Source organism: Diabrotica virgifera, chromosome 7, assembly GCF_917563875.1.
Source record: "Diabrotica virgifera virgifera chromosome 7, PGI_DIABVI_V3a".
Taxonomy (NCBI): domain Eukaryota; kingdom Metazoa; phylum Arthropoda; class Insecta; order Coleoptera; family Chrysomelidae; genus Diabrotica; species Diabrotica virgifera.
In genome coordinates, this window is record NC_065449.1 from 44921735 (window position 1) to 44935639 (window position 13905).

Below are 13905 nucleotides of genomic sequence, written 5' to 3' on the forward strand. Positions count from 1 at the left end.
CCTTCAAGACCTCCAAAAGCTAATGAACAAGATAGTTGAGTATGGAGAAGAATATGGATTATCAATAAACATCAAGAAAACTAAATTTATGAGGATATCAAAAACCCAAAATAATGATGAAAGCCTGACAATTAACGGTAAAACTTTAGAACAAGTTGAAAACTACATCTATTTTGGCACAATAATTAATCACACAAGCGATTACTCCAAAGAAATCAAAGTTCGAATACAGAAAGCAAGAACAAACTTCAATAAAATGAGAAAGGTACTTTGTGCAAGAGAACTGATATTAGACTTAAGAGTTAGGCTGGCAAGGTGTTATATTTTCTCGACTCTGCTTTACGGGATAGAAGCATGGACACTTACCGCGTCAACTACTAAAAAGTTGGAAACATTTGAACTGTGGATGTATAGAAGAATCCTGAAGATATCATGAACCGAGCATTGTAACAAACAACGAAGTCATGAGAAGAGTTAACAAAAGACTGAAAATATTTGAAATCATCAAGACACGAAAACTGCAATATCTGGGGCATGTTATGCGTAATGAGAGATACAACATACTTCAATTAATTATACAGGTGAAAATCCAGGGCAAGAGAAGTGTAGGAAGAAGATTTTCATGGTTGCGTAATTTGAGGGAATGGTACGAATGCACATCAACCGAACTATTCAGAGCAGCAGCATCCAAGATCAGAATGCCATGATGATTGCCAATCTCCGTCGCGATGGCACGTAAAGAAGAAGAGGAAGAAGAATATAGTTTTCGGATACATCGCTAATTATAATTTCCTAGAAATATAAGCCAATAAATACTACTTTTGAGATTTGAAATAACTTACTTCTTAAATGTTCCAGTGAAAGCAATATAAATAAAATTCTCATACGTCAGTCCAGGCACTGAGCCTAAAGTAGACATATTGTACGTATTAGACACCCCACCTGGACCTATAACTTTAATAGTGCTAGCTTTGGTCGGTTCGTCCCAAGCGTAAGGCACACTGGAATGAGCTCTCGCTGTGCTATGCATGATGTCTATGTAACAGCTTTGTCCAAACATTATCGAGACTTCTGAAAAATTGTCCACTCTCATTGGTGGCGGCAGTGTATCGGCGTCGGTAAACACTACAAAGAAGGTTGCTCCTTTCAACACTACTTCCATACGAAGGAAATAAACACCGCCTAAAGCATCCCTGCAAGAAAAATATGTATGTACAGTTTTTTCCAGATACTAGTTTGATCAAATGTAAATGTAGTCGATAAAAAATTTAGTTAGGATTTGAATAAAATGGTACAAGATTAATATACAGAGTGGACAAAAATCTGAAATTGCTAATTACCATGTAAATGTAAATGGATAATTGGAATTATACAAAAAACGGGACACAACTATTCTGCAATATGGAGGTTTCAAATTTTATTGTTGCAGTGTTGCCAAATATAATATTTTTCTGATCACTTAGGCTTTTTAAATAGAACACCCTGTATATTGTAGAATCACAAAATCGTCTCAAAAAACGATGTACAACTAAATTTAAGCATAGCAGTTAAAACTTTACTACATTGCTAAATTAATCTATACCTAATCAAGTGTTCAAAATGTCCTCCATTATTAATTTGACAGCATCCTAAATGATGGTAGAATGCGTCTATAACATTTCTCCATGTTTCTGTAGAAATTAATATGGATTCATCGATAAATTCTTTGACTTAGCTCTGCAACACTTCCTGGTGTAGTTTTATAAATTCTACTTTTTAAGCTCCTCTGTATAAAAATAATATTTACCATTCAAATAAGGTGCACGAGGAGGCATTCAATACTACCTAATATCCATCGTCCGGGAAATGTCTGATCTAAATAACTCCGAATATTTACATCAAAATGAGCTGGAGTTCCGTCTTGCTGAAACCATCTCATTAAAATTGTCTCCAAACTTGCTTTTCAGGGCAGATACAATTGAATTTCTAACTAGTATTGCGAAATACAATGCCAATGACCTGGCCCCCTTCTTAAACAAGACGTGTTTACAACTAACGCTCCCCTCGGCGACGCAAATGTCTAGCAAAAAGGTCGAAAGAAGTAGCGCTACTTGAAAGAGCTTCCAAAGAGGTTGTTTGACCCTCGCCGAAGCAGGTAAACAACAAACCTTTCATTCTAGATTAATCGATTTGTTCTAAACCGGACTAAAGTTGTGACCAAATGGAAGGTTCTAGGCCATCGGCAGACTGCCATAAAAGAGAGAACCGATACGAATGGACTTGAGTTTTTCTATGTACGCAGCGCGAGGCATTTTTGAACTATAAAATTTATTTGTAATTAGATAAATTATGTTTTAGTTTCTGAATGTTTTAGTTTTCTTAATATAAATATTAAATACATTTAAAAAAGTGTTTTTGAATAAAAGATATAAAAGTGTTTTTATTTAAATAAATGTAAGTGCTAAAAAATATCAACAATAATAATAAAATCAGTAATTTCGAAATAAAAAAATATTACAGTAGCATTTCATAATTATCGCTTGTTATATTTCCTTCTATAAAAAACGGCCCCCTTAACTGAGTACCCACTATATCCGACCATACATTTAGTTTTTGTGGTATTTAAGTAGGGTTTTCATGTATAGAGTCTGGATTTACCTCATTAGAATAGCCACAATTATTCATCATTACCTCACAAAAATGTAATCTACGGTCGTAGTCATCTTCATTTAATTCTTGCAACACTTGGATTTTGTCGGCTTTAAATGAATTATTCTTAAGTAATACATCCAAGACTGGAGAATGACCTGCATCATGTATTTGTGCAGCTCTGAGTGAGGGTGTATGTAGGTTTTCAATGAAACTTTGGCTTAAATCTAAAGATTTATTGTAATTTATATTAGTTTTTGGTCTACCTGTTCACTACATTTTACTTGTCCAGTTTCCTCAAAGCGCTTTACAATAGGGAACTTGCACAATTTTTTTTATTACATAATAATATTCAGTTTTGTTTAAAAATGAGATTTCCAAAATTTCACGCTTCAAAAACTCGTAATAACTTAGAAATACGTATTTAAAGTCTTCAGCGGTATAAAATAGTTCAAACGACCCGTGACGTCACATAGTTTTACATTAGTTATTATTATGGTTATATTTCGCTGTGTCTAGGTACACGCTAACGTGTACGCAAATAAAAAAGTTAGGTATGTACAAGCGAATTAAACTTCATCAAGCCAGTGACGTTATTATTTAGCGTGCGCAGTGACTGTATATTTTGATACATGCTATTTTGATATGTTTAGCGTGTGTTTGATAGAAAAATATTTGTTAAAGGAAGGGAGCAGAACTATTCAGATGTTTCAAACTTAATTGTAATAAATCAATGTATATATTAAAGTATATATTTAGGTTAGCAAAATAAATACAGTGAAACTTGGATAATTCGAATCTCAGGGGACCGTTAAAAAAATTCGAATTATCCAAAAATTCGAATTAAAAAATAAATCTACAAAAACAAGGATTACCAACAAAAACCTGCAAATGATAAACATCAGGAGTTGATATCAAAAAAACAGTATGTAGTTGATCATTTTTATCGCTTGGAGATGTTTTTGTTCCTAATCTTGCCAGAGTTTTGTCATCCTAAAAAATGGGCTAACAAAATTCGGCCAAAAAGACCAATTAAAACATTTACAAGCTATAAAAAAGACCGACTTTATTTTTTCCAAAGAGATCCGAAATTTTTAGCTGCTTTTTAGAATTTATCTTCTCAGTAATGACAAGATATGATCTTCTCAGTAATGACAAGATTCTAAGATATTCAGAAAAGATAGCAGAAAAGTTCGAATTATCCAAAATATAATTCGAATTATTCACGACTTTTTACCATTACTTATATAGGAAATGCTAGGGACCAGAATAAAAATTCGAATTAAAGAAGATTTCGAATTATGGAAGTTCGAAATAAGCAGGTTCCACTGTATATGTATTTAGTTGACATAACACGTAAAAAATATTGTTAAAATAATTTTTATACCTAAGTTAATTATTATAATCAACTATTCTAAATGGGAAATAAGCCACAATTTAACTTAAAAAATGATTTTATTAACGTTTCGACGTCCAAATCGGATGTCATTGTCAAAATACAAAAATTAGTCAGATTAAATAAATTATTAGAAAAATTTTTTACTAAGCAACACCATTTTTGTTTAATTTAATAATATTTTGTATTTTGAGAACGACGTCCGATTTAGACGTCGAAACGTTAATAAAATCATTTTTTGGTTAAATTGTGGCTTAGTTCCCATTTAGAATAGTTGATTACAAAAATGCCACAAGGATAATAGCTTCAGAACAAGTTAATTATTATTGTGAAAGCTTTAGGTCTTCTTTTTATTTTAATATTTTACGGTAATACATACTATTTCATTTATAACTAAAAAATATATATACTTATTAATTTATAGTCTCTTATCTTTTTCGTACTGTTTTAAAATGTTCTTAAACTCATTAAAAGAACTAAATAATTGTCCACACTCCGTAGTTAATTTAAAAACAAACACTAAACAAATAAAAAATAAGAAATCACTGACACTCTAACTTATTTATTTGCGTACACGGTAACGTATACCTAGACACAACCTTATATTTAGGTATATTCTTCTTCTCCTTCTTTAGTTTATTGGCCTCCACCTACTTGGGTATTTGGCAAGCTCATCGTCGTGGAATAAGTCCAAAATATTTATATTCTAATGACATTTATCGTATGTCATTGTAATAATATATACCAGTTTGTTAAAATTGTAGTTTTATACTGTTTTTGAAGGAAAGGAACGAAGGTTTACTATTGAAAATAAAACCATTTTGTAAAAGTACGAATTTTTCTATGGATAGTTCAAACGATCAAAAACACTTGTAACGTCACATAAATGTATTTTCTACTGACGTTTATAACGTCTAATTTAAAATTCTGTTTACTTTATTGGAAAAATGTAAATGTAAAACCAAGTGACGTCACGATGCGTTTTGGACCACCTGTTTTAATTTGAATTTTTAATCGTCTTTAGGGGCCAAACGAAAGACAAACAAAACTTTTTTATCTTTGATACATGTTCTAAATTATGTTGTGTTGTGATTTATAACATTTTTTTCGAATTTAAAAATTTATGCAAGTTCCCTATTGTTTTTAAAATCATCGTTTCATGGATAGGAGAATGCTTTAAGAAAGTATCGTTGCATAAGTTGGCTAGTTCTCTATAAGATCTTTTTAAAAACACATAAAACAGCTGTCAGCTTTAGTTATTAATACAATTTAGTTTACAATTCTTTTCAATAAACGCCGAGCCATTGCAAGTTTTATGAATTAATGTCAAAATCACAGCATTCTATATTTGCTGAATTACTTCAAAACTATTTGGCCCGGAGAAATTTTATTTATTTACTACCTTCATTACTTTAGAGTGTTGTATTTTAAAAAAAACCAAAGTGACTTAATATATCAGAAAACCGGTAAATCTGGCAACATTGTAAGCATCAAATTTGAAATCTCCACATTGCAGAATAGGCGTATTCTGGTTTTGTACAATTCAGAAAATCCATTTAGGAGATATTTAGGAGTTTCCAGCTTTTTGGTCCAATCTGTGTAGGTTTAAAAATAAAGTACTCGATATTAGGCTAGTGAGGTTCGTCTGTTATTAAAAATACAAATAAAAAAAGTCAGTCAATTTTACCTGATGTTAACATGCATAGAGTTATTAGTATCGATTTTAAGTCCTCCAGACCAACAACATTCCTGTACTTCCTCTATAGAGACGCACAGCAACTGCTCCTTTTCCAAATTTGGCCAATGAAAAGGCATGTGAGAATTCGACATTGCTTTCAAACAAGACTTCGGTAACTGTTGTTGCCTTCCTTGGGTATAACAAAGTTGTGAAAATAGTAGTTTATACGATGTTCTATTGTGTAATTGGTATCTGGGTGATATAGTTATGATATTGGTACTTCGATACTTTCCTCTACCCACCCGCACTTCTAAACCTATTATGAACACAACATCGGGACGTCCGTCTCGTAAAGTTACGTGGAGTTTTCGATATTGAGTGCCTTTGGCTACGTGGAAATTTGCACACCACTAAAATAAAAAAAAAAAACATATGATACAGTATAACAGATTTGACTACAACCCTCAAGGTCACTTGCACCGCATAAACGAACGTATGTCGTATCATCTCCTCGCGGTTGTAGATATATCGGTTTTACTCTAATGCTATGTAACATTTTTACTTATTTATTTTTTTATAAATTTAACTCTCTAATTTGGCGCCCAACGTGGGGCGACAAATTTCTATATGGGAGACCCAAAAGCCACACGTTGTCGGCGACAAATTTTATGTCGCATTAAAAAAATTACAACACATATAAGAATACAAAGTCCGTAGCTCAGAATCGGAAGATATGTGGGGGTGGTTCTTTGTATCTTCTTATTAGCTCTAAAATAAAAGATAGATAATGGAAAAGAGAATATAATCGGAAACTAAAAGAGCTAAACTAGAAATTATTCGGTGTATACAGTATACAGGGTTTGTAATCAGAACGGATAAAAATAAAAGATCTAGGATACAGGGTGGAAACGAAATCTTTCTCATTTCCTTGGAATGGTTACAATACTTCCGTCCAGGGTTAGGACTATAGAAAAGCGGGAGGTAAATTTGAAACGCCCAATTAAACACACATATTTTCTCCCATAAATCTTAGTGCCTTTTTAAAATAATGGATTTCGATGGGATTAGAAAGTTGCCATGTGTCAAGCTGGTAACTTTCTGAAAATAAAATGACTAAAAGATGTTTACGAGACTACATAAGATTACGTTATGACTACGAAAAGTTTCTACAACGAGATGTTTAATTCAATTATACAGGAAATTACCAGGGTAAAAAACTGTAGGTTTCTCACCAGCGCCTGCAGATCAAGATATACAGTAACCGCCACGCTACTAGACACACGGGAACATTGAGCTAATACAGTCCTGGGTCCTTCACTTGTTGCACTGTTTACTTTTGTCTAGTGACGGCCACAACGTCAGAAAATGTAGAGAAACCGAATATAAATATAGAAAGTTGACATTTTACAAAACAGTTGTATTTGAAGTTGTTGTCATTGTGTTTAAGTTGTAAAATTTATAAATTATTGTAATATTGTTGGTGTTTGAATAAAGTTATTTTGAAGCAGAGTAACAATACTAAAAATTAATGTATTTTTTGTATAGAAAAACAATTATTTTTAATAGTTTCATTACAGTCACTGACATAACAGACATAAAAGTCACAGGTGAGAACGGGCTGGATTAGCCCAAGCCTAGCAATTAGGTACCCGTGTGTCTACTAGCGTGGCGCTTACTGTATAATAGAACACAGGCTTTTCTAAATGGGAAATAAGCCACAATTTAACTAAAAAATAATTTTATGGACGTTTCGACGTCCACATCGGATGTCGTTGTCAAAATACAGAATATTAATAAATTAAACAAAAATGTTGTTGCTTAGTAAAAAACTTAATGCAAAAAGTAAGTTTAATTAAAAAAGTTTAATTAAGTCTAATTTAACATTAAATTAAATTATTAGAAGATTTTTTTACTAAGCAACATTTTTGTTTAATTTATTAATACTTTGTCTTTTGACGACATCCGACGTGGACGTCGAAGCGTTAATAAAATTATTTTTTTAGTTTAATTGTGGCTTATTTCCCTTTTGTGGGTGGATCTATCTGATTTCTAAACTAACCTATAGGTATTCGTATTTTTATTGTACTTACTTGTGGAGTTCCATCCCAAATGACTTTTTTGCCTACTCTAGCGTTCATCGTAGGACTTCCGTCTTGATCAGAAAAACTGAACATAAATGGTGATAACATGCGAGCTTGCTCGTGTTCATCATATTGCCCTGCACTTTCAAGTGACGTTCCCGATTGCCGAAAAACAAGCGGTAAGCCAGTTTTGTTTATTATCCAGTAAAACGCAGATACAGTAAACTAGAACAAAAAAGTATTTTTATTTGCATATTGACTATATCTACCGGGATAAAATTTACACATATCATTATTACTTTTAATCCCTCCCCTTATTGTTAATCTCCCCTATCCGATCGTCTATCGCCGAAATCGGCTCCACTGTTCGCGAGTAGAATAGAAAATCAAGAAATCTATGCCCGGAGTTAGGGCTGTCTCCGACGATTTCAGAGCAAAAGAAAACCTCTATAAATACAATACTTTGAAACGCTCAGGCCGGCTCAGGCATTATTATGTTAAGTGCGCCGTAACTGCTGGGAGCGTAACTATGATTATAGGTCATGTGGTACACTTTGACGACGCGAGGGACGATCTTATGTGTATGCTTTATGTGTGATTTACAAAAACAAGATATTATTTAAAATTGTCCTATTAATTTTGTGCTAATGTATGAATAAATTATTACTTTACTATAAATACTCTATATATGGTAGAAAATGTCTGACATAATACATAAATATAGTTTAAATATGGAAAAACAAGAAATTACGGCTGATAGCCAAAATGTAACGTCACGACTTTCGTAATGTTATTATCAATCTCAAGTCTTTTTAATTCCTATAAAATTGAAATTTTGCTTCCTCTGCTGCTTTTTCTGCCAGGTATAGTGTTTTTAAGATAATACCACAATAATTCGGTCTTAAATTTCTATGAAATATAGTTTTTTAGTGATATTAATCAAGCAAAGTTTAGGAACTTTTGTTGACCATTGTATTTTGTATAATAAAAATGGTAATGTGTTTTGTCTTGGATTGTAAACACTATAGTGAAAGAGGGATATGTAGATTCTTTGTGCTTCAAAAGGATCTGGTTGAAAATAAAAGGTGGATTTCATTACTAAGGTAAGAAAATATGGTGAAAAAAAAAAGAACTAAATTTATCGCCCGTACCCCACAGCTTACAAATTATGCCACCATAAGTATAGTATAGTGTAGTGTACACTAGTATGCCTAGTCAATGTATTAATATAAATAAACACTACATAAATTAAGTGACTAAAATTTACTATAAATTAGAAGAAAGAAAACCATTTCATTACCTTCAGTTTTGCACCTTTGTTAAAAGACACCATTACTTGCAGATGTAATTTACGTTGTTGATTATCTTCAAGTTTAACGCGACACGTGAAAGTGGTTGTACATCCAACAGGTACGATGACGTTGTTGCATGTTCGAAAATTATCTAGTTCCACTTTCAATTCCACTGAATCAGGATCAACCTACAATAAATAAATTAATACTATTAAGATTCCTTCTTTTTACTCCGCTATGAAAGTCATCAACAATAAAGAAGAATAAATCAAATTCACCATGGAAAAACAAATTCCCTTCTTTTTCTGGATGTGCTAATTAGCAAAGAAGATACAAGATACGCAACCAAAGTTTACAGAAATCTAATCCACACCAATAGATAATTAAATTTCCACTCAAATCACGTAAACTACAAAAAATGAATTATGAAATCATTATGATATGATTATGATACTGACCAAAACACATGCTCCAATGAATTTTAACAAAAAATGACTCTTCATTGTTATTTATAATATAAACAAAGAATTCCACAATATAAAAGAAAGAAAACATCACAACATCACACACAAGAAGGGACTCAACGATGACAACAATTCCATATGTAAAAGCCTTATCAAAAAAAATTAAAAAAGACAGGAAGCAATTACAACATCACAGGAATGTTTAAAACAATTAACACACTCAGATCTGTCCTGTCCAAAACGCAACCCAACAACAGACAAGAGAGGTCAAAGAACTGAATCTACAAAATACCCTGTGAATGAAACAATTTCTATGCGGAAAAACTGCATCCATTGGAGAAACTGCAATGCCACTAAGCGACAGAATAGATGGGCATGCAACATACATAAAAACAGAGATTTCGATAAATAACAAATATGCACACATGCCTGGTACAATGGACACACAGTACAATGGAAAGATGCATCGATAATCATGGAGGAAACATGAAAAAGAGAAAAATCAAAGAAGCAGCGCTTATCCTATTAAATGAAGAAAAATGAAATGAACAACAAGAATATACCAACAATAGCGGATGATAAAATATGAGACGCACGTCTTCAACATACAATACACAAACCCAGTACGACTACTTTCATACACAGAACCGCATAAATCACAGAAATAGTGAAGAAACACTCAAATGCATGGCTGTTGCTTATACCATCGTGGCTAAGTATGTCAACCTCAACTTTGATAAGACATAACCTCCTCAACACCTTGGCAGTTATACACTCTTTCAACACAATTTCTTAATATTTTTTGAAAACGATTTCCGGAATGGTACTCGAAATATCAAATCTTTTTAGGTAAACATGTAATTGTCATTATAATAAACTGTGGCTGATCCCCGTATAAATGCAATATTTAACATAGACATGCCACAACAAAAACAGATTATACACACAGATTAGTAATAGGTACCTGAAACAAAAACTAAATCCTATTATATACCTACTTACGTTATGAACTGTTGTACTGGCGTTTGTTTTAATTATGCCTTGTTGAGCAGATAGAGTGTAACGCATATCTACTGGCAACAGATTTTCAATTGCCACTACTGGTAAGAGGAATATAGTGTGAGCCGGTTCATGCCTAATCCTATTCGGTATTAATACTTCTTGTTTAACAATTTCCGTATAAAATCTAAAACAAAGATTATAAAATAAATCACAATATTGATATAGGATCAAACTAATGCAAGAACTCATGGAGAAAAAATTAAGAAATGATTATGGATTATAAAGTAGATGAGGTTAAGTTTAAAAATGAGATCAATATACAACTATGCAAACTCAAACAAGAGAACCAGAACCAAGGCAACTAGAACAATACTCGAATACATAGAAGAAATACATACTAAGAAGAAAAACCTAATAATATTGAGATTAAAAAGGATACATATGATGACTAAAAAATTTGAGAAGGGATGAGAAACTTTATGGTACTTTATGGTTAAAGAGTTGCAAATAATAGCGAAATTGCAGCAAAAATTGTGGACTATATTATGTGCGTGATTGAACAAAAAACAATAAGAAGAAAAGAAATATAGATACAGAAACAAATTACACTAAGCTCCAAAATTAACGCACCACCTTAAAAATGGGATATTTTTAATGTGTCATATTTCCTAAACCTGTTGTCTGATTGTAGTAATTTTTTTAATATGTTATAGATTTATTCTTCAAGAATATCGACGTAATAATATTGTTGCTAAACAGATAAGTGTCATTGTATACCGGGTGTAACAATGATAGTGTGTTTTTCCTCAAAGTTTGGAACAACCTGTGGAATATTCTAGCATATATAAAATATTGAAATTACAACTCAACTGTAACCTTGCTATTTTAACATTTTGCTTTTTGATTCATTCGCTTATGTTGGATAATAAAAAAGTTAGGTACTTTAATAACTAGCAACGTTCTTCATCAATACAGGGTGTTTCTAAATAAATGCGACAAACTTTAAGGGGTAATTTTGCATGAAAAAATAATGACCGTTTGCTTTATAAACATATGTCCGCAAATGCTTCGTTTCCGAGATAAGGGATGTTGAATTTTTTCTTACAAACTGACGATTTATTTATTCCTCTAAAACCGGTTGAGATATGCAAATGAAATTTGGTAGGTTTTAAGAGGTAGTTATTGCGCATTTTTTGGCATACGATTACGAGTTTTATATTCACCGTTGGCGTAAATACGGGTAATATGACCGGGTAATATGACCCGTATGCACGCCAATGGTAAATATAAAATTCTTAATTGTACGTCAAAAAATGCGTAATAACTACCTCTTAAAACCTACTAAATTTCATTTGCAATCTCAACCGGTTTTAGAGCAATAAATAAATCGTCAGTTTGCAAGAAAAAATTCAACATCCCGTATCTCGGAAACGAAGCATTTGCGGACATATGTTTATAAAGCAAACGGTCATTATTTTTTAATGCAGAATTACCCCTTAAAGTTTGTCGCACTTATTTAGAAACACCCTGTATTGATGAAGAAAGTTGCTAGTTGTTAAAGTACCTAACTTTTTTATTATTTAACATAAGCGAATGAATCAAAAAGCAAAATGTTAAGATAGCCTAAGGTTACAGTTGAGTTGTAATTTGAATATTTTATATAGGCTAGAATATTCCACAGGGTGTTCCAAACTTTGAGGAAAAAACACACTATCATTGTTACACCCGGTATACAATGACACTTATCTGTTTAGCAACAATATTATTACATTGATATTCTTGAAGAATAAATCTATAATATATTAAAAAAATCACTAAAATCTAAAACAGGTTTAGGAAATATGAGACATTAAAAATGTCCCATTTTTAAGGTGGTGCGTTAATTTTGGCGCTTAGTGTATTAAAGTGACATATGACACTGTCAATAAGGAAATGAAGAACTCATAAAAATAAGACAATAAAAAAGAGAGAGAATGGACGTGCAATGAAAGCTCAGTTAATGTCAAAATTCCACTACTACATATTTGGGACTGAGTTTACAAAAAAATTACTCAGACCATAATAAAATATAGAGCTCTGGGATCAGTAAATATCTCATTAAAGGCAAGGAATGTGCGAAGGAAAACATTTTTACAACATCAGAACATATTTATGAAACATTTTTAGAGGTATAAAGGTAGCCAAATAAAAATGGAGACGAACGTACTGGATTCAGGAACAGACAGGAAAAGTAATTATAAAGTAAGAACTCGAGTGAAAGCAAAAGAAACGGTGGTGTACACTATAGAAAAACGGACGAAGAACTGGTTTGGACATTTATTAAGAATGTCTGACGAGCGATAAGAATATTTCATTGGAGACCACTAGGAAGAAAATAGGGTATACCATGCAGATCACGGAATGAGAACATCAGAAGAGCAATGAATGACTGAAAACTACGAGAAGAGGATACCTTGGATAAACCTACTGTTGGCGCTTAGATTTCCACTCCCAAAATCGTCTCGCAAATTCATGTGTAACATATCGTCTTCAATCATTCAATCAAACAATCCTTTCGACAGTTTCTTACGATCCTATGAATTTCATCCACTATACCATGGGTATGAGACCCTATCCACTATGAGCGTTTTATTACTGGTTGCCCAAAATAGTTTTACCGGAAAAGGTTTGATGAGCAGTATCAAAATTGCTTGCGTGACGTCTAGAGCTCATTTCTCTATTGTGCATAACGGCGAAGAGACTGAGAAATATACTCTTGTGCATAAATTATTAATTTAGTGATTTTCGGATTACTACGATTTTGGTTTAAAATAGTTCGTAGAGTTTTAGAATAAGTATTATTTCAAAGTAATATAACTGTAATAATTAGTCCATGTCTTCAGTAAATATAAGTGTTTGTTTGTTAAGGTTACTTTTTACTAAGAATTATCATCTTTGTGTTGTTTAATTTTACAACCAATAACAATGCTAAGATCGGTTACACATAAATTAATTTAATATTTTCTTCTTCTTGATGTGCCTATCCGTGACGAATGTTGGCGATCATTATGGCAATCTTCACTTTATCTGCAGCAACGCGGAAAAGCTGCACAGATGTTGTGTTGAACCAGGTTCTGAGGTTCTTTAACCAGGATGTTCTTCTTCTTCCTGGACCTCGCTTTCCAAATATTTTTCCTTGCAGGATGGCATATCTGGATAAATTTCGCATAATGTGTCCAAAGTATTCCAACTTTCGAGATTTGATGGTGGTTAGTACTTCTCGGTTTTTCCCCATTCTTCTAAGGACCTCCTCATCTGTGACCCGGTCAGTCTACGGGATTTTAAGAATTGTCCGATATCTCAAATGCTTCCAATTTCCAGCATA

At 32.5% G+C, this 13905-nt stretch overlaps 1 protein-coding gene across 1 annotated transcript in view; it reads right to left on the reverse strand.

The window, feature by feature from the left end:
* Positions 1-13905, reverse strand: part of LOC114329221 (intermembrane lipid transfer protein Vps13D) — a 184098-nt gene that overhangs the window by 39906 nt on the left and 130287 nt on the right. The window contains exons 28-32 of the mRNA XM_028278261.2: positions 10542-10725; positions 9084-9263; positions 7793-8008; positions 5712-6112; positions 843-1193 (exon numbers count right to left, since the gene is read on the reverse strand). Of these exons, the coding sequence (XP_028134062.1) occupies positions 843-1193; positions 5712-6112; positions 7793-8008; positions 9084-9263; positions 10542-10725 (1332 nt within the window). The remainder of the gene's footprint in view (positions 1-842; positions 1194-5711; positions 6113-7792; positions 8009-9083; positions 9264-10541; positions 10726-13905) is intronic.